This window comes from Ictidomys tridecemlineatus, chromosome 15, assembly GCF_052094955.1.
Source record: "Ictidomys tridecemlineatus isolate mIctTri1 chromosome 15, mIctTri1.hap1, whole genome shotgun sequence".
Classification (NCBI taxonomy): domain Eukaryota; kingdom Metazoa; phylum Chordata; class Mammalia; order Rodentia; family Sciuridae; genus Ictidomys; species Ictidomys tridecemlineatus.
In genome coordinates, this window is record NC_135491.1 from 51203762 (window position 1) to 51231259 (window position 27498).

Consider the following 27498-nt stretch of genomic DNA (forward strand, 5'->3'; position numbering starts at 1 on the left):
AAAACGTTTAGGATTTCTGTGTTCTTTGTTCCATTTATCTATATCAAGTTACCCATGGGTATGTGAGACATTCACAGGTTTGTTTTTACATCTGGCAATATTTCAAAACGCAATGCAAGCAGGCAGGTGTTATTATTGATTGAAACAAAATTTTGCACCAGTCTCTCCAACTCAATGTCTACCATGTGAATTTATTCACCCTCTGCTCCCAGAGGACAGATGATTTAGTCTCTTACGGTGGAGAATATGCTAAGAAAGCCTGCACATTTTTTTTTTTTTGCTCTTCGATTATTTTATTACTAAATAAAATAGTCTGTCTTGACTTTCTCTGAGATAAAACTTTAATTGTATGACCAAATTTTACAGAATACTATGTTCAAACATCCCCAAATAACACAGCATAATGTTTTTGTCTGTGGAGTCTAAAGATATTCAGCAAAATTTAAAGCTGCCAGAAACCTTAAAAAAGTATGCCATGGAGACCATGAATCTTTGTATCTGCTAAATCTCAACATTGGAATTAGGCACACATCAGAGTTTATGCAGCATCTACCTACGTGTAACTTCTATGAAAACGTGAGTCAGGATTTATGTGATGACACAGCAGTCATCAGCTAAAAGATGTGTGTAGTGTTAAATGTATATCGCAATATAAACCACATGTTAATATACGTGTGATATAGATTAATACTATAATTAATAAACATTAACTCACATATGACTTCAGAGGCTGAAATGAGAGCCGTGAACTTAAGCCCACGGACTGGTTAACTCCATCCAAATTTTTGACCATTCCAATTTTTCAACTTCAGTATAATGAAGTAGGTATTTTATTTTAATCTGCTTGGAAAGATTGGTCGATTTTTAAATCTCTTTCTAAGACACATATTTAAATTTCCACTTGGGAAAACGATTAGTGATTCATTTAATAAGTAAATGACATTTTGAAGCCCTCTGAAAGCTAATCAATATATTAGAATGACTTATAAAAACATTAATAGAATGGAGAGGTGAGTGAGGAATCATTTACTTTAAGTTTCATGATGTCCCTAATGGGGAACTCAGTAGTATTCTTTCAGCACTGAACAATAGTTATTTTAATGATAATGGTCATAAGAATGTCATTATTCCTTGCAATATTTAATGGAAAAATGAAAGATGTTAATGGAGCTCTTTATGGTATAATGCATGATAAATTATATGATATCTAAAATCCGAAGTTGAAAGGTATTTCTCATGGTGTTCTTAATGATCTATAGAAAAGCACAAAAGTGAAAAATATAATTTTAATGAGGTATTCTTCAACGTCTTCTTTTTTTTTTTTTGCTTTCAGTTAAGTACATGCAAAAATTTAAATCTTGATTGTCTTCACTGAACTGCATGTTAAGGATATATTTCTTTTTCATAGCCAGCATGATTATTTGCATTCAATTTTTTTTAGTGAAGTATAACACACATCAAGAAAAAGAGGAACGTACTTCTGTATGCAGTTCATTGAATTATCAAAGAATGAATATGTAGAGATCACAGGCCAAGAGTACGCAGGCAGCGTCTCAACCACTGCTTTCCTGCCCTCTCTGCACATACTCCCTCCCACTCTCCTCAAATAGTCACTGCCAGGACTACTTTCTACTTGCCTGTTTTGAAAGAGACACAAAAGATTCCAACATCAACCTTTGTACACCTGGCTTCTTGGGATAACCTTATACTTGTGAAATGCACTCCTGTTGGTGTGGACAGGTTCGTTGCTTTGTTTATATTGCTTCAGAATATCTCATCGTAGAATATATCCCAATTACTTATCCACTCTGCAACTGGACAGGCAAATTGTACTTGGGGACTCTCATGGATACTACTTTAAGAAAGTTCAGGGGCATGTCTTTTGGTACCTGGAAAACTGCTTGCTCTTCTTTTTTTTTTTTTTTCAAGTTGAGTTTTTTATTGAAATTTTATAATACATAGACATTCTTTTGGAAAGAATTAATATCTTTCTATTATTCACTCTTCCTTTCTGAGAATGTGGTATGCTTCTCCATTTGTTTGAGTCTACTTGTTCTTTATCATCTGTTTTGTAAGTCTATATTTTTATAATTTCACATAGTCCTTGTTGAATGCATTCCTATATGGCTTACTGCTTGCTCTTCTGTTGGGCACATTCTTTACAGAGGAATTGCCAGCTCATTAAATATGTATATGTATGTTTAACTCCAGTAGAAAATGTGAAATAATTTTTATGGAGATTATACTCATTTACACACTCTCAACAGCAGTGCATCAAAATTCTATTTGCTCCATGTTCTTTTGGAAAATAAACTGACTTATTTTTTTGGTGCTGAGGCTTGAAGATAGGGCCTCACAGATGCTTAGGGTTGTATTTAACCACTGAGCTATACCCACAGCTTCAACTTTATAGTCTTGGTAACACTAGGCATTGCTTTCCTTTGTTTTAGCTTTTTATTATTTCTCTTGGTTTTAGCCATCTTGATCTGTGCAGAACTCTCACACTGATTTTAATTTGCAATGCCCCATGACTAATAAGGTATAGATTTGTCCTTATGTAGATATTTCTTTTTGTCTTTTTCTTATTCCTTCGTAATTCTCCCTATATTCTGGATACTGAAAAATTACTCTCCCACTATGTGGCTCCTCTTTTTATTACAACATCTTTAGATGAACTGAAATTACTAGTATGTTCTAATTTATCAATTTCCTGTTATGGTTACTGCTTTTGTGCCATATTTAAGAAATCTTTGTGATCCTCAAAGTAGTGAATATATTCAGTTACAGTGTCAGCTAGTAACTATTTCTTGTTTTGCCTTTCAAGTTTATGACTAGAATCTTTCTGGAATTCATTTCTGATGTGATTTAAGGTAGTAATCAACCTTTAAAACATTCTCTTTTTACAGAGTGTATATCCAACTGACCTATCACCATGTATTTAAAATAGGTGCATCCCAACACTGTTCTATGTTGCAAACATTGTAAAAAGAAAATCCACTGTCCATATATGTTGAATCTCTTTTCGGTTCTAATGATCTATTTCAGTAATAAAAAATTTCTTATAATAATTATAAGACTTGATAACAGTTTTTAAAAACTCCCACAATTTTTTTGTTGTTTGTTTGTTTGTTTTTGGTAGTGGGGATTGAAACCAAGAATGTTTTACCACTGAACTACAAACCTAGTCCCTTTTATATATTATTCTGTCTTTTGTTTGTTTTGGTACTGGGGATTGTACCCAGGGGCACTTAACTACTAAGCTACATCCCTAGCCCTTTAAAAAAATGTTTTTTTTTCTTTTTTCTTTTTTTTTTTTAAAATGAGACCAGGGTCTTACCAAGTTGCTTAGTGCCTCCCTAAATTGCTGAGGTTGGCCTTGAACTTGTGATTCTCCTGCTTCAGTTGGGATTACAGGTGTGTGCCATTGTGCCTGGCTTTATATTTTATTTTGAGTTGGGATCTTGTTAAATTTTTGAGAGTATTGCTAGGTTGTTGAGGCTGGCCTCAAATTTTCCATCTTCCTGCCTCAGCCTCCTGAGTCACAGGGACTACAGGTATGTACCATCATGCTAGGCTAGGAGTTTGTTTTTATTTATGAATATCTTGGTGGTTACTGTCCCTTTATGTTTCCACATAAGAATTTATATCAGTTTATAAATTTGTATATCTAAATATAAATAACCCCCTTTGCTTTTGATTTGATTAAATCTAAAGATTATTTTGGAGATGATTGAATCTTCTACTTTTTAAATTATTCTCAATGATATTTTATAATTTTCTAGGCCGAGTTCCTAAACATATTTCATTAGCTTTCTTCTATGGCTAAATAATGTAGTTTGATGCTGATGTAAATGATCCTATTTAAAAAATTCACTCTGTGAATAGACTTTCATTCAGCAGACTTAAGTGCACGGTAGTTGGTATTCAAAATTTTCTATAGACACTATTGCACAAACTATAGATAATGGTAGTGTTATTTCTTCCTGTTCCATCTGTATTACCTGCTAACTATTTTTCTTGCCTATATTGTACAAACTAGAATATTCTTCACTGCATGTTGAATGAAAGGGTCCATACAGAATGTACTTGTCTCATTTCTGGACTCAAAGCGGCTCTCAGCATTTCCTACAATGTGTCAGGCTTGCTGTAAGGCTTCTGTAGATACTCTTTACAGCGTTGGAAATTCTCTGCCTGCCTGAGAAATCATGTGTGGATATTGGATTTTATTAAACACTTTCTGCCTGTGTTGAGAAAATAATGTTTTCTTTAATTAATCACATCAAATGATTTTTAAATGTTAATCCTTCCATTCTTAGAATAAACTGAAGAAGGCATAATTCATCAACTTTTTTTCTATATTTATGTATTCTAAAATCACTTTGTAATGATTTTTTAAAGGATTGTTGGATATTATGTTCATGAATGAGAGTGGCTTTTATTTTTCTTCTTGAAAGTTTCTTGTCAGATTTGGTTATCAAGGTTCTCCTGACAACACAAAACAAATTGGAACGCATTCTCTATTTTTCAATTCCCCCTCCCCCACCTTGGGCTTCTTTGAAGATGTTCTCTTTGTTTTTGGTTTTCTATCATCTAAATAAGATATGACTCAGTGTAGTTGTATTTTGGTTTTTAACTTGATTGATATTATCTGAGCTTCCTGGATCTTCCTGCTTGGCATCTGTCATTAATTTCAGAGAGTTATTGACCATTATAACTTCAAATATTTCTTCTGCTTAATTTTCTTGTTCTCCTCTGGTATTCCAATTATGTATGTGTTCCAACTTTTCTAATTGTCCTGATTCTGGGATAGATTCTTTTATTTATTTATTTTTTCTTTTTGTATTATACTTTGGAAAGTTTGCATCTTATCATCAACTGCACTGATGTTTCCATTGTCCGTGCTGAGTTTATTGATGTGCCCATCAAAGGCATTCTTCATTTCAGCTATGGTGTTTTTATTTCTAACATTCCCCTTTGATTCTTAGAGTTTTCATCTTTCTGTTTACATTACCCATCTGTTCTTGCATGTTGACCCCTTTTTTCCATTAGAGCTCTTAACATATGAATCAGTTGTTTTAAACTCATAGTGATAATTCCAACATCTGTAGTATATGTGAGTCTGGTTTTGATGATTATTTTGTCTTTTCAGACTGTTCTTGTCTGTTGGCATGCTTTGTAATTTTTTTTTTTTTTTGCAACTGGATGCGTCGTCTTTAGTAAGGTCATTAGTGTGAGGTTTTATATTGATCTAACTAGGAATTAGGGTATAGTTAATGTTTGCTGCAGGGGACATAGGTGACAGATACATGGCTTCAAATTCATCTAGTGCCCTGGTTTTTGTCTCTTCTCTTGACTTTCGGATCCTCTTCAGGCACAGTGTATGTTTTTCCATCCTTTTTGCTGTTACCTGCTAATATTATCTTGGGGGGCTTATTGGTGTGGTGGTACAATGTGGGGGTGGGAGAGGAGCTGTACCATTCCTATTACATGTTGGTGTTTCCAGTGGCCTTTTATCTCAGAACTGTCACCTTCCCAAGTATTTTCCAGTGCGTGTTCGCCCTGCCCCTTCCCCTTCTTGGCCCCTGAGTTTCCAGTCTATTTTTTGGAGTCCTGACTGCTCTCAATTCCTTTTCCCTTAGATGAGGCAGAAGGGTTTGGGAGCCTGGAGAGGGCAGGGTACCCTCTCCTAACTGGGACAGGCTCTAGAATAGTCTTTTCCCTGGGACAGTAAGCTTTGGTTATTGGAGGACACTCTGGGCACATTTCATAATGCTTACTTGTTCCTTCTCTTGACAGACCGGAAGAAGATCTCTTTTTCTAACCCTCACAGAAACTGTGGAAGAGTTCCTAGGGGCAAAGCCCACAGAGATGTAAGGGCTTCTCTAAGGCTGTGGTTGTCAGGACTTTCTCACTATCCCGTTAGTCTCCACTCAGCCTCCAACAATTCACTAAAGTTACTAAATACGATCTCTATTAGCCAGTGCCTTCTGTCCCAGATCAGGCAGATCTTGGCTGAGGTTCTTGGTATGATCTCATCCCTCCAGATTCAGGGTGGTGGTCTGTCATGTGCTTTAGCTGGTTGCGTCACTATAACAATATACCAAGGAGAGGGAGGCTTGAACAACATTTCCCTTTCATGGTTGTGGGGTTTGGGAAGTGCAAGATCAAAGTACTGGCTAGTTTGGTTTCTCATTAGGGCATTCTTTTTGGCTTGAAGTGTGTGCTTTCCTGTTGGTCCCCTTAATGGTATGTAGAGAAAAAAGAGGTCAGGTATCTCTTTTTGTTCTAGAAGGGCACTAATTCCCTTGGTGGGGGCACCTTCACCATCTCATCTGAACCTAGTTATCTCTCAAAGGATCCATTTACAATCCCCGTCTCATTGGGGGTTATGACTTTAACATACAAATCTGAAGAGGGTATAATTCATTCTACAGTACCATGAAACCTCAGTTTTCTGAGGGATCTAAGGAAAGTCATTGAATTTTACTTTGTCCAATTTTCTTGAAATTATTAAATAGAGTGATGTGTATGTGTGTGAAATATGCAAGTGTGAATGTGCACGTATATACACATATCTCTATATATTCAAGACAATAAGTTTCCCTTTGAGAACAGTTTTGTTCTGGAGTTTTACTACTTTCTGTTTTGTGTAGGACATTGTATAAGAGAGATTAAACAGCCAAGTTGAGGCCTAGAAGGATGCCCCTCTACAGAGTATACTTTCATTACTCCTGCAGGCAACAAGGAGCATTGACTCTCACCTTTGTTCTGTGAGAGCTCCTGTGTGCCTCTCTGCCTTACCCTCTATCCTAAATTACAGATCCCTGCATTCTGACTTAACATGTAGAAACCAACAAGGTGTTCTCTTCCTTCAGGGATCAGAACCAAGGCTTGCTCTCTACTCTAGTGAAGTTTCAGGCTTGTGTTTCTCCTCTCCATGAATCGTTGAGTCATCTCTAAAGAGAAAAAGCCTCCGATGGTGGGATGGCCTCTCTGGGTTTGCATCTGTCAGATCATGGACATTCAGTATTTTATTGTCTGTTGAGCTCACTACCTGTTTTTTCACTCCAGCAGGGGGGTTGTCCAGATTTTTCCACTCTAGCACTACCATACGAGTGGTTCACTCTTGTTTTCTGTCTCAATAAAAATTCAGACTTCCACACATTTGTGCCTATAATACACTGATATAAATATAAGGGTTATGACCTGTACGTGCACTTCCTTGTAACAATTTACTGCTGTATTTCACCAATGGCTGTGGACTACAGTCAAGTTTGTACCTTTCATGTGCTTTTCCTCTGCTCACCATTTGATCTTTCTGTCTTGAGAATTCAAACCTTTCTATTTTAAAAGGACCTAGACAGCCTATTTCCCAACCTGGGTCTCCATAGATTCCAGTACAATGATTGGCACTCCTCACTGAACTACTGTTAATCATTTGATGCCCAAGAAGTGTGAGGTAGCTCAGTGGGAGAGGGCTTGCCTAGCATACCCCAGGCCCTGGGTCCCATCCCCAGCACGGAAAAAAAATCATGCTTCTTCAAATAAAGATACGGAATATTTTCTGAAGGGTGATAGAAATTGATTTTATATTAACAGAATTCTATTCTCTTTTATTTTGAAAATTTAGATTTAAATTTAGATTTTTGTGAAGATCAGAACATTTTAAATTGATTGACTGTCAATTGCGATTTCCCTATTTCGATAAAATAATTACATTCACATTTAAGATGGAGGCATCTTTTCTAGATGTGGTTTTAACGTCCTGTTCAACATATACTTAAAGTTATTCTTATCTAGGTTTATGTTTGCAAATTACCTGTTTTTCAGTAGTTCTTACTTTTTCTTTGCACTTTTCCATGCTAGATAATCTCTTGGGAGACACACTTAGTAAAGATTTATGAGTGGCATCATAAAATGAAGAAGTGGTTTCAGTTTGATAGCATGTTGCTGTGATTTATTTAATGTCTGTATGTTAGCTGTGTCAAAATGAGTCGTACTTGGGAGCAGGTTCATGTGTAGGTCACATATAGGTCACTAGGCTTGTCTTCCTAAGAGATACCAGTAATGACAAGAATATTTTCATGTTTGCCTGTTTGTTGTGTTAAATTTCTAGTGCAGCTGCTATGTATTTTTGCTGGAGTTGGACCAATTTATATGATCTTCTCTGTGTGCAATTGATCCCATGTTTCTGATTTATTCTAGAGATGTTTTAAATCTCCTCAAAATTACTGTGTGTGCATCTCACTTTATATGTCTTGGAAAATGCATAAAAATACATTTTATACATACATTTATTGTTTATTTGTTATACATTTATACATTGTATAAAATACATTTTTATACAAAATTTTATTAAAAATGTATCAAAATACACGAGTTGTTCAAATAACATCTGATAAAGAAGTCATTGTAATTGTACCTCTTCATAAACTTTAGAATCACTTAGGAAATACTTAAAATCCTGTGAGAAACTTTAATTCATTAGCTTCATAAATTATCTTACACAGAATGCATTTCTAAACCGTCTATGGACACCTCACTGAATTTCACAATTATCAAGTCTAAAGGCAAAGAAAAATACAACTAAGGTTTTTTTTTTTATTTTTATCATGTACAACAGATCATCTTAATTAGATATTTCACATGATATCATGGTACATTCTTTTACATTCTGCATCTATTAGGAAGTTACTATTTCTGTGCAAGAGACTTACTGATTACTGAACATTTTTTGTATTTTATTCTTACCCTACTCTAGTAATTTTGAGAAACTGTAAATAAAGCTTGATAGAATAACTTTTGTCTGTAAAAGTCAGCTAATAGAAACTGTGTCACTGTTCAGCAATAATCTAAGTTGCATTCTTCTCAAATGTGTAAAATATTTTAAATATCAATTATGAGAAAAAGGAGAGGAGTCTCAGATAATGTATCACGTTTCCTCCTCAGGGTGGCTTGATTTTCTGTTGGAGTGATGCCTATTGATGACTTAGTTAAATGATGGGCTTTGGAATCAGAAAAGTCTGGAATTGAATTCTTGCCTTGCCACTTTCTAGCCAAGTGACTTCAGGCACATAACCTCTATAATTTTCATTTTCCTCAGTTGTAAAGTGGGTACAAAAATAACCACTTCACAGAATTGTTGTTAATATTCAAGCTCTGAAATACATTTCAGCTGGGTCTAATGCTGAGCACAAACTTTCATGTTGAAGATACTTAAATTGGTACTCTAGGATACATTTGCTGCTTGCTATAGTCTGCATGCATGCCTTCTCCCAAACTTTACACGTTGGAATTCTAACCTGCAAGGCAGTGGTTTTAGGAAGTGGGATCTTTTAAAGATTCTCCCGGCTGCTTTTATAAAAGAGACCCACAAGACTCCCCTCCCCCTTGCTCCTTCTATCATGTGTGGACACCACAAGAAAGCAGTTTTCTTTGAGCCAGGAAATAGATCTCCACCAGACACCAAAACTGCCAGAGTCTTGAGCTTGGACTTCTCAGCCTTCAGATCCAGAACTATGAGAAACAAATTTCTGTTGTATAAACTACTCAGCCAATGGTATTTTGTTATAGCATTGTAAATGGACGTTACTTATTTCTCCTTGGAGGTTAACCCTAGTGAACTCTTCTAAAATCTTTTCCTTTTTTGAAAAGTTTTGATGTAAAATAGAGAGGACAAAAGAGCAGAATTTATCGACAAACCGGAAAAATGTTTAAAGAACGTGTCAAAGACCAAGACACCAAAATTAGCTTGGCGCGTATTAGGAATGGAGATTACAGGCCCCCACCTGCAGATGTGATCTGTGAAGTGAGGGACCCAGAAATCTGCATTTCTAAAAAGTACCTTAATTGTGTCTGGCTTACACTACAATTCAGAATCCTTGAAGGAAGATATACATGTCCCTGTGATAAAATCTTGTAAAGAGAAAGAGAGGGCTGGGATATTGCTCTGTGGTAGTAGGTAGTAGTCATGAGTCCCTGGCTTCAATCTTCAGCACTGCATGGGCACATGCAAAATAATTTAAAGAAAGGGAAACATTTCAATGAAACAGCATATTGGAGAAAGTCTCATAAGCAAAGGAGATGCACTTGAAACTTGATAGTGTACCTCAGACTACCTTTATACTTTCATTATAAAGTAATGTAGTTCAATCCCATGCCTCATTCACACATGTTCTGAAATTTTTCCCCATATCTATTGAAATCCAGAGTCCTCACTATCTTAAGTATTAAAAAATTCTAAAAATGTAGAGCAAAATAATGGAAATGCTATAAATTTAATTAATGAATAATAATGTTTTTTTCCCAAATGACCTTGACATTTAAAAGTTATTGAAGGTAGCCAGAGTGATCCTAAATGATGCTTCTCCCTGCTGTACCACTGTACATGCTTCCTATGTTTGTGTACTTATTTATTTCACTAAATATTATAAAATTAATACATGTCCATTTAAAACTCAGATTTGACTGAAATGTGCTTAAAGTCTCATATCCTGAACCTCAGAACAATTTGGTATGAGATTTTTTTGCTAAAAGTTTAGAACATGCCAATGAAGATATTTTCATTACTTATACAAAGTATGTATTTTAGTTGAGGGACATGTCTGTAATTCCAGCAACTTGAGAGGCTAAGGCAGGAGGATTGCAAGTTCAAGACCAGCCTCAGCAACCTAGCAAGAACCTGTTTCAAGATAAAAAAAAAATAAAAAGGGCTGAGGACATGGCTCAGTGGTTAAGCAGCCCTAGGTTCAATCCCCAGTGTCGACAAAAAACAAGATAATCAAGCAAAAAAAATCTACAAATACCCATTTTATAGCTCTTCATGTTTTCAAAATTTAATTAACTCATAAATCAATCAGGTCTTACGAAGAAAGCCGCAGTTGCCCTTTATGGACCTCCCATTCCACATATGGACCTGTCCCTGTAACTCTGCACCTTCTCTCCTAATCCCTTAAGATGCTGAAATAAGATGCATCTATCTAAACCTATGAACTTACATTAATTTTGAAAAAAAAAAGTGAGATCTTTTGGAGTGTTAGCTAATTAATCATCCAGCTGTAACTTGGCAAGGGATGATGATTAGGGATTGTCTTAGGCAGCCAGAGGCACCTGACAACTGCAAGGTCTGATTAGACAACATGCTGCTATGGATTAGACCTGGATGTCTACAGACCAGGTTCTCAACCTGGCTGCCATGACCTTCATGTGGAGAGCTTGTGGAGACATGGGTGCACACATGCACACGCATGCACACACACGTGCACAACAGTGCTTAGGATGTGAGCACTGGATGTGTTATTGTGCAGTCCAAGTTTGGGAAACAGTGCCCCAGAGCAAAGCAAAAAAAAAAAAAAAAAAAAAAAAAAAAAAACCAGAAAAAATGAACATGGAATTTTTTAGGCAAACATGGAGCATTATTTGGTTTCTACAGAAATAAAGACCATGGTGTTGTGGAGGTCAGGTGAGAATGACGGTGGGGTAGCACAATGTAAAATAGTTCATCTTTATAAGGAGTGACAGCCAGCATCTCATGGGGTGGGAGTTCTTCTTCCTGCAGAGGAGGTTGTAAGCCACCTGAGAACTTAAAGTCTAAAGTAATTAGTGAAGAACAAAAGACAAAGAATCAAAAATGTACTTGCAAAAGTGGAGCCTCTGATAGCTCCATTCCACACAAGAGCCGGAACTAGACAAAGGAAAGATGACTCCCGTGGTTTACTTAAGGAGGTGCATCAAAGGCAGGGATAAGGTTTCAAGGGTGGAGTCTTGCTTCAGCACCTTGGCAGGTCACACCCATCTCAGGTGCTGAGTGGGACGTGACAGAGCTGGGTAGAAATTCACCATGTGTCAGGGCAGGTAACCAGAGGAAACGTCCACCTGAGGTTCCCAGACACCAGATGTCCCTATCCACCAGGCTCCATGCGCGGTGGCCCACACGCAGCCCATGGATGGCTCGTGACAAATCTTTCTTACTAAACCCTCAGTAAAAAATACTGACCAGTCGAACAAGACATAACTTTCTAGAAAGAAAGGGCTGATGATCAGAGACCAAGTATCTTTGGAATTAAACAGTATTCTCCTATTCATTCTGTTCTGGGAAACCTTAGTCTAGGAATATGCTCTGTAAAGCAACAACAGAAATCAAAAACAGTGATAAAGTGGGGGGAGGTGCTGTTATCTCTGTGACTACGCATGTCTGAGGTTGGATGACGGTGCCTGTCATGGGCAGTGCAGGGCCCATTTCACCTTAGCACGTGGCCTGCTCTGAGGGTCCCTGTGTTGGAGAAACCCTCAGAACTTTGTTTCAAGCCCAGTTTTTCTCAAGTATAAGTGTCTACCTAATGCTAGGGACCACTTTAAACAAGCAAGCTCAGTAACACAGATGGAAGGACATCAAGATCCTGCCTTAGTAAGTGTGCCTCGTGGGGGGAGAAGAGAAACGAGCAAATGACAACCAGAGAAGACCTCGCCCCAGTGAAAACTATGAAGAAAATGTGGAAAGAAGATGTGACAGGGGGGTGCCAGGGGCTCTGCTGAGATCTGGCATGGGAGGGGCCTGTCCCAGGGGGTCATATGTCAGCTAAGACTCCAGACGATGGGAAGAGCTGGTTTTAGGATCTGGAAACCCTTTCAGAGCAGAGCCTCCTGCTGGTCCCCGGGTCCTAGCAGGACTGAGCTTGGCTTGTTCCAGGAGGCCCAGGGGGGCTAAAGCACAACGGAGGGTGTTATGTTCGGAAAGGAGTTTGAGTTTTGTCCAAAAGGTAAAGGACGCCAGTGGGGTAGCATCCTTGAATTTACCTTTGTAAATCCTACTGGCTGCTCGTAGGGGAAGAGCTCTGGGGTCTGAGTGGTGGTAGGGAACAGAAAAATTTTAAAAAAAGATCAAGAAGAAAAGGTGGAGGTGGTTCTGGTGAGGTGACACTTTGTGGAACTGGGTGGTCATACTCGGGATGGAGAGAGATGCCCCAATTTTTAATATTTTGGAGGTGTCATCATAGATGTGCCTGAGGAATATAAGCCTTAAAACTGAGGGCCCTAGGGGCAGAAAGGAGGTAGAGAATTGATTGCTAAAGGGAATCAAATTGGTTATGAAACCCCAACTTTTCTTTAATTTTTCTTTTATTTTTTAGTTGTAGGTAGACACAATACCTTTTTATCTTATTTATTTGTATGTGGTGCTGAGAATCGAACCCAGTGCCTCCTATGCATTAGGCAAGCGATCTGCCGTAGAACCACAACCCCAGCTCCACCCAAATTATTTTTATTGTTGTAGAAAATATTTTGATGAATGCTAGTAAAGGAATATTTGTGAGATGGAAAAGTAGACAAAGGATCAGACTCCAGGGTCTTGTTGCTCCTAATGTCTTTGCTCTGCCTTTGGCCATCCGTGTGACGTTGCCCTCGGTGGTCTAGGCCTGAGTCTTTATATGTAGTAGCATGAGTCCTTGTTATTCCTACACATGGTGGTGGTTACAGTCTTGAAAAGAAAGCAGGAGAGAAAGGAGGAAGAGGAGAGAAATAAAAATGAAATGTGAAGGATGGAGAACGACTCCTGCTTCGTGTGTCTTCTCCCTCTGGGAAGTCTCACGGTGTGCCGTGGGGGAGGAGAGGAAAGTGGCCTAGAAGCTGGGTGCTGCAGTAGGTGGGGTGTGCAGGTGACCTGTGTGGCAGGTGGTGCATCCTGATACTGTGGAAGCAGCACCGCTCCTGCTCGTTCCCTGTGGTGGTTTTGTTCAGTGGGTAGTCAGCCATGAGCAGGGGGGTAGGGGCAGGAAAAGAGAGAGAGAAAACTTACAGGGAGGACATCAGCTTATACATCAAAGTGAGCCCATAAGTGACAGGCCTGGGGATCCTAAGAAACCTTATCAAAGCAGACAAACATCTGGAAAATGGGAACTGGCGTGACAAACCTCCCCTAACCAGAGTCAATTATAATCCCTTAAGGATCTCTTGTGACCAGGTCATCATGACCCACACATATCAACCACAAAGAGGGTTTTGAGAGAATAAGGCAAGAACAGAGGGACCCAACTCTAAAAACCCAGACTCTGGGAGAACTACACCATTCTTTTTGGAGATGGTCACTCTGTTCTGTGCTGTGCATCCCAGTGCTCACCATGTCTAACAAACTCCTGCCTGTTACTCTGTACAGCTCCCTTGAAATCTTTTCTGTGGGCTCACAAGGGCCAGTTCCTGCAGACTCCACAGTTGCCTCTGCTCCCCAGGACCAGCCCTACTATAGTCTTGCAAACATATAATGTATTCTTCATCTTTGTGAACTTGGGTTTCCTCATCTGCTGTTTGACTGTGCTGGCTTACCATCGTTCTGAGCTTTTGAGTTCTTGAGTCTGAAGGTCTAATCAAGTCCTTCCTGATTCTTACTCTCTCCAGTTTCCTTTAATGACTTTGGGTGTTGATCAAGTTTGGCTGCCTGTTATCAGGGTGTGGTTCCAACTTGGATGTTGGGGCTATGCTTTGTTTTTGTTAATGAGTGAGATGAGAAAGTGCAACACGTGAAACACAAAATAACTCCACCCACTCATCAATGATGTGAGCGACTTTGCTGAATCACTTGATGGCTTTCAATACCGAGAAAATGTTTCCTAAAGCCTTTTGTGCTGTCACATTAGCAGCCATGGAAGCAGCAAGCTTTTACATTTAATCTGCAACTTTACAGAAGTTCTTATGGAGGCATGGTAGATGTGAACTGGTTGAGGAGTAAGTTAGCCCGCTTTGGGTCACTGTGACCAAAATAACTGAGAATAACAACTTTGAGGAGGAAAAGTTTATTTTGGCTCATGGTTCAGAGGTTAGGTACATGGTTGCCCGACTTCATTGCTCTGACCCTGAGGTGAGGTAGAACTCGTAGGCAGAAGGTTGTGACAGAGGAAGGCTGCTCAGGTCATGCCTCCGGAAAACAGAGAGAGAGAGAGAGAGAGAGAGAGAGAGAGAGAGAGAGAGAGAGAAAGGCAGACTCACATGCCCCTAGTGACTTTCTTCCACCAGCCACACACTACCTGCCTATAGTTATGAGCTAGTATTACGTCCATACAATGGATTAATCCACTGATTAGGTTACAACTCTCATAATCTGATCATGTCACCTCTGAATATTCCTGTGCTATCTCACATAAACTTTTTGGAGGGATACCTTACAGCTGAGTAAGGTGAAATGGAAGATACTCTTCATATGGAGAACATTTGTTTGGAGGCATGCTAAATTCTGTGGATGAAGAGACATTATGGCAGAATATTAATGTGGTTTTCTTAAAGAAGGTGGCAATTTCATAGTGAAAAAAAGGCAATTGCTCTTCGATGTTACAAGTGACAAAGTGAAAGGGACATCTTGTAGATACATTGATTTTCTTCTTTCCCTTTTATTCTAGGGGTTTTCAGGAAATGCAAATGCAGACAGTGTGGTATACTACAGACTCCAGCCTTCCATCAAAGCTAGATTTCTGCGCTTCATCCCCCTGGAATGGAACCCCAAGGGCAGAATTGGAATGCGGATTGAGGTGTTTGGGTGTGCATACCGTGAGTATTTGTTTATCCAGCACGCTGAAATAGGTATCAAAGGAGATATTTTAAAAGCCAAGCTGCAAACTGAAGTTGACTTCTTAGGTAGGTAAAGAGATATAAAGAGAGGAATGATTTTTTTGTGTGTGTGGAAAATATTTTTCATGTCAATATTGACTTTAGTGTTCAACTTTACCATAGTAAATTCAGGGACAAAAGCATTTTATAGACGGACATAAATATATATTTGTAGATATATGTGAGTGTATTTTTTCCAAATATAATATTATTGACTAGATTTCAACTTTCAAATATTAGAGATTTTTTTTCCCTATGGCTTATATTGATGATGCTTCCTTTAAGCACCCTGAATTTAATAAGAGACAGTGGTCCATTTAGCATAACCAGTCAACTGTTAGGAAACCAAAGAATGCTATTCTCTCTAGCCTAAAAATAATATGCCATCTAATTCATTTTTAAATATGCTATTCCTTCAGCATAAATTAATAGAGAAAGTAAAGACCTCTGCCAGAATATAAAATGTGTTTGAAATATTTTCACATAAAAAAGAGAGAAACCACAGATTTCACTTAGTCTCCTTTTAATGAGGCATTTTATTATATCTTTTTGTGAGGAAGGGACCTAAGAGTTATTGATAGTTCACCTCAAGCCACACCATCCTGTTAGATGCTCTTTCATTACAGAACAATGAGTTAGTTAATATGATCTACAATTATCAGATGAGCCGTCTGAGGTTTGGAGAAATTCAGTAATTTGCCCAGTGTCTCACAACTAGGATACAGAAGAAGCCAGCCAAGAACTCAAGACTGTTCAGTTTTATTACATCACTATTCCTCTCACAAACATTTATTTCTTTTTTTAGCTATAATGCCTTTTTCCTCCCCTAATATACTCCTATCACTTTTTGATGTAATCCCAACTAAGTTCTGTTTAATTTTGTTTACATAAAAGGAAAACCAGTCATAATGAGGTCAAGTGAGTGTGTTGAAACTGCCTGACAGAGAGACCACCCTACAGGGATCACACAGTTCTCATATATTCATTCCTCTTCCCAGCACCCACCGCACATGATCAATAAACTTTGGCTCCTTCTGGGGGGTCTATGGAATAATAGCTAATAGCATTAATTTCATAAATCTAGAAATAGAATATTTTTTCCTGAGTGCTTATTACATACATTGTGCTAAGTAGTTGAAGATTCTGCAAAACAGCCAGATAACTCCTCCATTTCCCCACTTTGCAAATGAGAAAACTAAAGCTTAGAGCTGTTGCCTTGCTCGAGCCATGGAGACGGGAAGTGGCAGGGCTGGGTGAGCAGCCAATTCTGCCTGAGTGGAGGACTCAAGCTCCCGCTCCCTCCAGCTGTTGGATGGCAGAGATGAGTCAGCGGGCAGCATGCTTCCCACCATCTGTCCGCCTGAACTGCTGGCTTTCTTGGCTTCCACAGTCCAGCGTGGCTTCTGAATTATGTGTTAGCTCCTCACTTTGCAATGACCACACTTGAAAAGAAGAATCATCCTTTAAAAAATGATCCTTCCCTGATTAAGATTCTTGAACCTAGGACCTGGGCAGTCTTATATGTCTTGGGATCATAGAGTTTAGCAGGACTTGCATGTTGGGTGATGGACAGTTGGTAAAGCAAATTTTAAAATGCTTCCTATTTATAGTTACATTCTCTACTTATTCAGAGAAGCTACCTTGCAAAATATTTATCACAGCAGAATGAGAGCTAACAGTTATGGTATGTTGTCATGGTTATTGATGGATTTTTATATATTCTAATTTAATCCTTAAACCATCCAGTTATTGGAGAGTAAACTGGGTTTTAGAGAAATTAAGCAATTTGCTCAATTTCACACACTACACATTCCATAATGCTGTTTTACTGACACTTAAGCACGACTCATGGTGTCTGTATGGTAGTGACTGTAAAGTACCAGTTCCTTGGACTTCTCTGCAGCCATGTGACTCAGAATAACTCAAAACACCTCTCACTTCCATGGACTGACACCCTGGAGAGCACTCTTTTGCTGTGACTTCATTTGCTATCTTTGGGGTAAGCCCACCATCCATGTATTTAGTCAGTTTCCCTCTCTCACTGACCCCTGGTTGAAGTTGCAATACTGATTTTAAATTAAAATTTAAATACATGTAATAAAATGGTATGACAAGAGTCAATGCAAGTTGATGGTCGCATAATTTTAAATTATTTTTAGAAGAAGAAAAGTGATAAACTTAATGGAAAAATATTCTCATACATAACCAATTGTAACCCCAAAATGGGTTGGGTGTAGGAACGTTGTGGGAATGCCCTAGATCAAGTTGATTTAATCCCTAAATTACACCGTTATCATACTCACATTCCCCACCTGTTTATAGAATCAGCCTTGCAAAAATAGTAATTTTTATTAAAACATGATATGTACCAGAGATGACTCTTTATAGGCCTTTTCTGATTTAGTTCCAACCACAAAATGAAATGGGTGCATAAATATCTCTATTTTAGGCAGGATGAAGAGGAGACTAGCAGAATTTTCTGCTGATGGAACCATATGGTTTACTTGGGGTTGTCTGTCACAGGAATAGGGGAACCTGGCTTTCTCTCGCCTTGGAAGAAAGGGCTCAGGTGCTGTCTCATCAAGCACCAGCTGTGTGGTTTCATTTGCAACCCTCTTGAGTAGCACAGTCCAAGAGCAGATGGAGTTTTCTCTAGATATACAGGTCCTTTCCCTGCAATCCCTACAAAGAGGAAAGGTGGTGTTGGGGCTGGGCAGGGTCTATTCCCTGGATCACAGCCTCTCTCCATACAACTCCCGTCCCACGCCCCACCAAGCAGACCTCTCCTGAGCTTGAGGGAGGCCTGGGGCTTCCTCCACCCACCAGCCTCTTCTGCCTGTGCCTTCCCAGGGGAAGGCTAAGTTAATATCACTCCTAGTGGGCTCGCCAGAGCCGTTCACTCAGGAGTGGGACGCAGGGTGCTTCTCATCTCCTGACATTGAAGAAGGTGAACATAGAGGAACAAGGAACTTTGTCCAGGCTCACATTAACCTGCTAAAAAGGACCTCAAATCAGATAAATGACTTTGCCAAGTCATGGTCTTGATAACTCCAGGCATCATTCGTATGTTTGTGGTTTAAGTATTTATTGACACTTGAGAGAAATTTTAAAGTAATATATTTTTGTGTTGAAAAAGATGGACGTGAGCAATGTCAGAAAAATTATACACCCTGAATGCAAAATGTTGTAGCATAAGTGTAAGGTAGGGAGGATAAAGTGATTGACAAATTGAAATCACTAGAGGCAAATTTATAGCGATGGTTTTGAAATTAAGATGAAGATTGATATATTCACATGGGGAAATAGTCCAAATAGAAGTGGTACACTCCAAGCAAGCACAGGAAAGCAAGAGGAGTGCTGGTGCTGACCACTAGCTTTTTTGTTTTGTTTTTGAGAATGGGCTTTTAGCCCTGAGTGATGGGTAAGGTTGGAGGCTTAAACAGGGAGGCACTATGTTCCTCAGGAGGCTTTTGTTCTTGTTTGTATAAGACAAGGTGAAGCCCCAAACTGGAAGGGCAATCAGTGCAGAGGGAGGTAGGCAGATTCAAGATACACTGAGGATATTGACTCAAGGGAGATTGGTCATCATGTGAGAGGGGGACACTGAGTTATTGCTTTTGAACAAGCGTCTGGAAGGTGGTATCATTTACTGGAACAGGACACTGGAGAATAAATAGTTTCTGGAAGGGAACAGGAGAGATAATTAATTCCATGGTTGACTCTCCATGCTCCAGCACCTGTGAAATACGCAAGGCTGGAACTCCAGGCCCCTGGGTTAAAGTTATAGAATTGGAAACCATATAAATGGCGTCATTATTAGTAAATCATAAAGTGTTCTCCTTGTATCGTTCTTAATAATAAAAGCATAAAGTGCAATATTTGAACTACTTGTGTTATGAAAAATGGAAATACATTTCTACCATAATTAAAGCAGGTCCTTTATATTATTTGGGGGGCAGTATAAACATTTTTATACCCAGGCACCTCTTGTGCCTAATATGTGTATTTGCTAAAGTTAGGGGGACAAGATGGTCCTGTGATTATTGCAGGGAAAATGTCTATTGTGAGAAGCACACATAATTTTACTGCCCTCTACCCCAACGACTTAGAGCCATAACTTGTTATGAAAGGACATCAAGTGAATGGAAAATCCATATCAAAGAGCATGTTCTACTTTTATGTCAGTAAACTCCAAGTTGTTTCCTGAGTAATGAGTGAAGTAGAAGCTAAATTTTATGGGATCAAAGGGAAAGTATAAATTTTAGATGTCTCTGCCATAGCAGCTGTGAACATGTTTATAGATCCAGAGAAAGATGTATGGAAGGAAATAACTGATGGAAGAAAGAAAGGAAAAGAAAATCTTCCATGATAAGAGATGCTCCTCTACTAAATGTTCCAAGGAAGGCTGAACAGTGGGACACAAAGGCAGGGGAGGAAAGAACGTGGTGAACGTAATGTCTCTGACATTTCCAACCATCAGAAGTCAGCCTTTCTTCTGATCATAGTGTGCCGGCATTATATAGGTTGCAATCAGAGATTCTTTTTGTTATTCATCTTCTGGATGATGAATGAATGAGTGAACGAATGCAGGTGAGCCCCAGGAAGGCTCTCTCAGTCATCCCTAGTGGGATGTAACAAATTTACCGCATTTCTTTTTCCTAGCCAAGCACGTGCTATGGGAGATCAGCATCCTGAACAGACAGAGGCTATTACCTAGGTCTCTTTCAGTATTTTCTTTTTCCCACTTGGGTGATCATCCATGCTTGTCTTGATTCTTATATTTTCTACTTGTGTTTTCTAAACTGAAAACTACAGATGATGATGCCACTGTTCTCCAGTGTCCCATCCCAGGCACCCCAGCCTCCTAAAGATCGGGATGAGGCTCAGATGAGTTTGGGTGAGAACAAATGTCAAGAAGGGTCAACCTTTTGTGTTTAATTGTTTAGATGCAGACTGAGGAAGAGAAAATGACGGCTTCTGTTTAATAGGTGGAACGTAAGTCAGTTATCCTAAAGCTCATGTTAGCTTTTAAAAAAATAAGAATGCATGGTGAATCATGTAAAAACATTAAGTTAGACTTGCACAAAGACCTGAGTTATTCAGCTTATAAAGAGAAAAAGGTTATTTTGGCTCAGTTTTGGAGGTTTCCGTCCATAATCAATTGGTCTCATTGCTTTTGGGCCTGTGACCAGGCAACACATCTAGGCAGTAGCCTGTGACAAACTGCTCAGCTCATATCCAGGGTGCAAATCGAAAACAAAAACTAATAAACGAGAGGAGTGAGGGAGAAAAAGAGATGAGAGAGAGAGAGAGAGAGAGAGAGAGAGAGAGAGACAGACAGACAGACATAGAGAGAGACACACACCCACCCCACCAGGGTCCTGCAGTCTCCTGTAAGGGCATGCCTTTAATGGTAAAAAGATCTCCCACTAGGCCCTAGAAAACAAGGGAACTATGAAAATCCATCAGGACTACATAAAAACCAGCTGAGGAGGCTCTCACTGAGCCAACATGGAAATGTTCTAGCAGCTATAAGAAGAGTGACTGCGATCTTTTGAAGAATAGTACATATATATATATATATAAGTGACTGGGTTCATGAATAACCTTCCAAAAGCCCCATTGCTCACCTTTGAAGAACATTAAGTATCTAATTCCTTGTTGTAAAAACTAACAAATGAAAGGAAAACATTGTTTACCCTGTTTTTCCTGCGTAATCTGTGTCATGGTAACCAAACAGAGAAGTTTCTTGAAAAAATAAAATTCAGATAATAAATAAAAAAGAAATAATAGAATTTGGAATATACCTATTTTGCAACCCTAAATAAAGAAATGGATCAAGGTAACTATAGATGTTCATGAAAATAGAGATGCTTTACTTTTGGGTGTGCCATGGCACTATAATTTTTTTTTTAACTAGCCTACCCATAACAAGCATAAGTGCTTCATAAAATATATTTTAAAAATTACTTCAGAGCTTGGAAATTCAACTCAAAATGGAAAATTGAAAACACTTCATTCTGTAAAGAAGGAAAGCCAATCACAGGGTATCTGTGTTCCACCTGTTTAACTCTAAGGACAATCAGATTTTCCTAGGTTAGGAATATAGAGGTCAGAGTTCAAGGTTGCCAGAGTAACTAAAACTTGAGGAAGGAATATCCAAAAGAAGATGGTCAGAGAAGGAGAGCCTCAGCTTGAGCATACGCAGTTCCCCTGTCATTGGTTGATTCTTAAACTTCACTTGTTCAAGATGAGATAGATACCAAGGATCCCCCAGAGAAAGCAGGAACCAGGGTTATACAGTTGTAAGGGTTTTTAGCGTCTGCCCAGTGCTGAGATGATTACTTTGGAGTTCAAGTCCTGTAAATTTAGAGGGATTTGTTAAACACACTGGGCTTTAAACTGAAAAACCCAAAGGGCTTTGCTTTAGGAGTAAAGACCAGGCCTGAGGATCAATAATTGTATTTGAGGGATAAAGGAAAAACCCCCAAATAGACTTGTCTCAACAAAACCTGGAGACAGACCTCCCTATACCTGAGTGATCTTCTGGTAATTCCGCTCCCTGTGGACCACTTCCACTTACTTCTCCACTGCCATTCAACCAACAGTTCAGGTCCTCGTCCATCACTGGCCATTTGTCTGTCTCACTTCCTGACCCCTGTTAACATGTATTCACTTCTTTTGTGTAAGTGTCACTTTCTTAGCAGTGTCTCTGATGCCAACCTAACTTAAACATCTCTGTTCAGATCTCTCCTGTTACCCCATTCTGTTCTCTCATGCATTAATGTACAGCTCTAAGATATATCTGTGAGCCCAGGATGATTTGCCTGAAGTCTCTTTCTCAAGATTGGAGGATACGTGAGGACAGCGTCTTCCATGGTACCACACAGCGGCGTACATGTGCAAAACCAATTTGTTAAGTGGGTGAATTAGAAAATTTTAATTAGCCATAACATAAACTGCATAATAAATAAATATACCAAACTCACAAATTTATTATTTATTAGAAAATTTTGATTAGCCATAACATAAACTGCATAATAAATAAATATACCAGACTCACAAATTTATCACACAGTAGCGATGGATTACAGATATCTTTGAGAGAAACACAAGAGATGGTAAATATTTTGTGATTAAAGGGCTATTAATATATCATACAAAAAGATAAATATGGCAACATTTTGATGCTTTGTTTGGTCTCCACTGCAGCTTTGTGTGGTATGAGAGGGCTGGAGTTTGTCACAATGTGTATCCAAATGAGGAAACCAAGAATCAGCATTTAAGTGACTTTGGTGACATTATGAAAGTTACACACAAGCTTTAGAGACAGAAATACAACTTACATCTCCAATGACGCACTGAAGTGTCCTTGACATAGTAGATGCTGCTAATTTCAAATCTGTTTAGAAGGCTGATTTAGATTGATATTTCAGTAGCGGTGATCATGTTTGTCTCCACAACCCCCCAGCTGTGTTATTGCTGACCTTAACGCTGTCTATTTAAAACCGTGATAAGAAAGTCACTTTTTCCTGTGGTTCTGTGCAGTATTTGCTTCTGTGCCTTCTTCCTTCTCAGGGTATTAATTTTAGTTGTTTTAAACTTAAGAGTCCCTTAAATCATTCTGTGTTCTTTTATCCTACTATGCAAAAAATAGTACCATCTATTTCCTGTTGATTTCTTGAGTGCTTGGGTTCTCTCCCCCCACCCCTTAAAAACCCAGTTCAGTAATGTAGATCTCAAGTGCCTATACATCATGCCGTTGCTTTAATATTTCACTGTATAATAGTTTAGTAGTGACTCAGTCTGATTTATGTTTCTTAGAAGTCAAATTTGGACCTCTGTTTGTTTAGTAATTCATGGGTAATCATTTTCAAATAAAGAAACAGTCTGAGCACTGTTTAAGGCTGACTTCATGTTTAACCAAGAAGACTTTGGTTTCCAGCCATTTTCTATAGCTAATGGACGTTTTGTATTATTTTTTCCTTTGGCTTTTGAAGGTAGAACTCTTACTCTGCTTAATTTATTTTTCTCTTAATTTTTTTTTCTTTTTCTTATTTTGTTTCTATTTTGGGGGTGATTCCTAAAGGATGAATAGAAAACCCTATTATCTTTTTCAAGGAGACTCTTTTCATGACCTTTAGATACAGTTAATTTTCTATTATTGAAGGATTGGCTTTCTAGTTCATGAATTTTTCTATTCTGATTTTTCTCTTTTAAGCTTTTCATCTTCTGATCTCATCAATAATGCCATAATTCATAGTTACTTGAAGAATCAATTTATCTCTGAAACAGCTTTCAGGGACAAATCTCTCCCTCCTCTACAACTTTCTGCAAGAACCAACTATAGTATAAATAAATAAAAATACTCATTTTCCATGGTACAATTCAATAGGTAATGAGAGTATTCCATTTCAGAGAACAGGTTTCTATAACCTACTTATTCTTCCTGTCAAACAACCCCCATGCTGTCATCTGGTGCAGAATCACCCAGGACTTTGAGTTCCTGAGTTAAATGTGAATTCCAGAGATTCTAACTTGGTAGACACCAGGCGTAGCCCTGGATGTAAAATGTTTATGGAGCCCACAAGAGACTCTTCTAAGGTGATTCGAATATGGCGAGCTCAATTTAAGAAATCATACTCATGGGTATTTTTCTTAGTAATCTACTTCGGGGACAGGTAGGACAGGACATTGCTTTTTCAAATGACAACGCCTCAAAATTTAAGAAGCTTCAAATTTCTAGAGCAGGCATAGGGTGGGGGAGGGGGAAGACACTAGGTCCAGCAGCATATATTACGATGGCAGGAGTGTTTGCATGTGAGATATGCAGAGGTGGAAAACAGTTTGCAGCTCAGGGAGGTAAAGCATTTTTGCAATTTAGTTGACATCCTTAGAGGCTGAAGCAGATCAACTTCTCTTGCACATCTCAGAAATCATTTGGGATTTTGTCCTGATGCGCAAGCAAAGCTCTGAACAAAGCCATGAATAACTGCATGGCAGGGATGTGTATCTTCCCCCATAGACTGTAAGCTCTTTGAAAAAAAAAAAGTATTCTTTGTTTTTTATGCATTGCTGTGTCTTTCACAGAAAGCTCTCCATAAATATGTGCTGCAGAAGAGAGGGCAGAGCACATATTTTAGCTCCACCCCTTCTGACAACACTTTCTGAAAGATATTTGAATATTTTCCACTGGGAAGTTTTTGATTCCATGGGACATGGTATTTCTGAATCATGTAAATAAAACAGTCAATCTCCAGGATAACAGAGAGAACTGGTCTGGGGGTGGGGCCTCCAGTCTTTGTGAGTTGCTCTGTTCCTTGATTCTTGCTCTAAATGAGCAGACTTGAGATGGAGGTATTTACCCAGGAGGATTCAGGTCGCCTAGGATCGCTGTGGTGTCAGCCCGGGCAGGAGCTGACAGACAGAGGAGAAGCCACAGAGCCCACAGAGGGCTCCAGATCACTCTTGCTGCATAACCTGGCACTGACATTGATAACTGGGAGTTTCTTGTGCACTTCAGAAGTTCATTATTTTGTTTTAGAGAGACACATACACAAAAGATAGTAGTAAGTAGTTTTGCTGTATCTCTTTTCTTGTCCAATATTCTAATAACAACAATCCCTTTATCATTAGTGGTCATTAACATTTATTGATTGCTCGTTAGGTACCAGCTTCTAAAAGCTATGCAGATACACATTCATACCTGAATCCTATGAGGAAATACTATTATTATTCTCATTTTACAGTCGAGGAAACAAGGACAAAGAGGTTAAGTGATTTGCTGTGATACAATAATGTCCCATCAAAGATCATAGTCTCTGAAACCTGCAGACATGCTGTCTTTTTCTTTTTAACACGCCTCCCCATTTAAAGTATATTGTGGATGTCTTTCTACGTCAATAAATTTACATGATTGGTTTTAAAGTTACCAAGCACTCCACTGACATGTATGTAAATTTTTCAAAGACTGTAATTATGTTTAAATTTATCTTTGTAAAGTATATCAAGCTCTCTCCTGCCTTCTCCTTCTTTTTAAGCAGAAGCTTACCTCAACATTTTATTTTATTTTTTAAAAAATATTTATTGTTTTTAGATCTACATAACAGTTGGATGTATTTTGATATGTTATACATAGATGGGGTGCAACCCATTGCACTTTTGATCTCATGGTTGTGGTTGAACGTAACGTGGAAAGGTGAAAGTCCTCTACAATGAAAACTACAGAACACTAAAGAAAGAAATTGGAGAAGACTTTAGAAAATGGAAAGATCTCCCTTGTTCTTGGATAGGCAGAATGAATATTGACAAAATGACCATACTCCCCAAAGCACTATACAAATCTAATGCATTTGCCATTAAAATTCCAATGATGTTCTTCATAGAAAAAGCAGTCATGAAATTCTTTGGAAAAAATAAGAGGCCCAGAATAGCCAGAGCAATCCCCAGTGAGAAAAGTGAAACAGGAGGCATCACAATACTACAGAGAACAGTAACAAAAATGGTGTGGTATTTGCACAAAAATACAATTGAAGACCCATGGAACAGAACAGAAGACACAGAAACATACCCACATAAATACAATTATCTCATACTAGACCAAGGTGCCATAAACATATATTGGAGAAAAGACAGCCTCTTCAACAAATAGTGCTGGGAAAACTGGAAATCCATATGTAGTAGATTGAAATTGAACCCCTATATCTCACCCTGTACAAAACTCAAAATGGATCAAGGACCTTGGCATTAGACCAGAGACCCCACGCACACTGAAAGAAAAAGTAGGCCCAACTCTCCACCTTATCAACCCAGGAACAGACTTCCTCAATAAAACTCCTCAAGCACAAGAAGTAAAATCAAGGATCAATAAATGGGATGGCATCAAACTAAAAAGCTTCTTCATAGCAAAGGAAACAATCAAGAACACAAAGAGATAACCTACAGAATGATGAGAGAAAATCTTTACCACCTGCCCCTCAGAGCATTAATCTCCAGGATATACAAAGAACTCAAAAAACTTAACACCAAAAAAACCCCCAAATAACCCAATCAATAAATGGGAAAAGGAACTGAACAGGCACGTCAAAGAAGAAGAAATACAAATGTAATCTTACGTGGAAGAGGCCGTTAGCAAATCTAATTAAGTGAAGGTTCTTAAGTGGGGAGATTATGCTGGTATGTTCAGGTGGACCCAATGCAATCCCAAGGGTCCTTTTGAGAGGGAGGTAGGTGGGTCAGAGAAGGACATGTGACTGTGAATACAGAAATGAGAGAGAGAATGTGAATGAAAGAGATTTGAAGATGCCACAAAACTGGTCTAACACCTGGAGGAAGAGGCCACGAGCCAAAGCATGCAGGTGGTCTCTAGAAGGTAGAAAAGGCATCGAAAGGGATGATTAATTCTTAGATACCGAAAGGGAAGCAGCTTGTGCCAACATCTTGATTTTAGGTCTTCTGAATTCCAGAATTATGTTAATAAAATTTGTGGTTTTGAAGTGACAACATTTCTCATACAGTTGCCCACGATGGAACAATGATTTAAACTCATACAGACTGGCTACACTATTAGGCAAAGTGGCAATATACACTGTTATAAATGGCTTAAAAGAGGGCTGGGCTAAAAAGAGGTGGCTATATCACAATAATTTGCAACCTGTTACTAGGAAATTAGAGTTGTACCCTCCCCATGATGAGCCAATGCATGACAGTCACATTATTAATCTCGGTAATAATCCAATTATTATAAATATTATCTCAGATAAAAAGCATGCTAATGAACAAATTGACAATAAGAAAAATCATTCTTCTCTCCAATCAGGTAAGAAGTCTTTTTGGTACTCTTGGTACTGCAGGACTTTTATCCTTATAAATTTCTTTAACTTGGTTGATTCATCTACTTTTCCTATT

At 38.5% G+C, this 27498-nt stretch overlaps 1 protein-coding gene across 1 annotated transcript in view; it reads left to right on the forward strand.

The window, feature by feature from the left end:
* Cntnap4 (contactin associated protein family member 4) overlaps window positions 1–27498 on the forward strand; it is a 239533-nt gene that overhangs the window by 117048 nt on the left and 94987 nt on the right. Inside the window, exon 4 of the mRNA XM_005318444.4 lies at window positions 15384–15531. Within this exon, the coding sequence (XP_005318501.2) occupies window positions 15384–15531 (148 nt within the window). The remainder of the gene's footprint in view (window positions 1–15383; window positions 15532–27498) is intronic.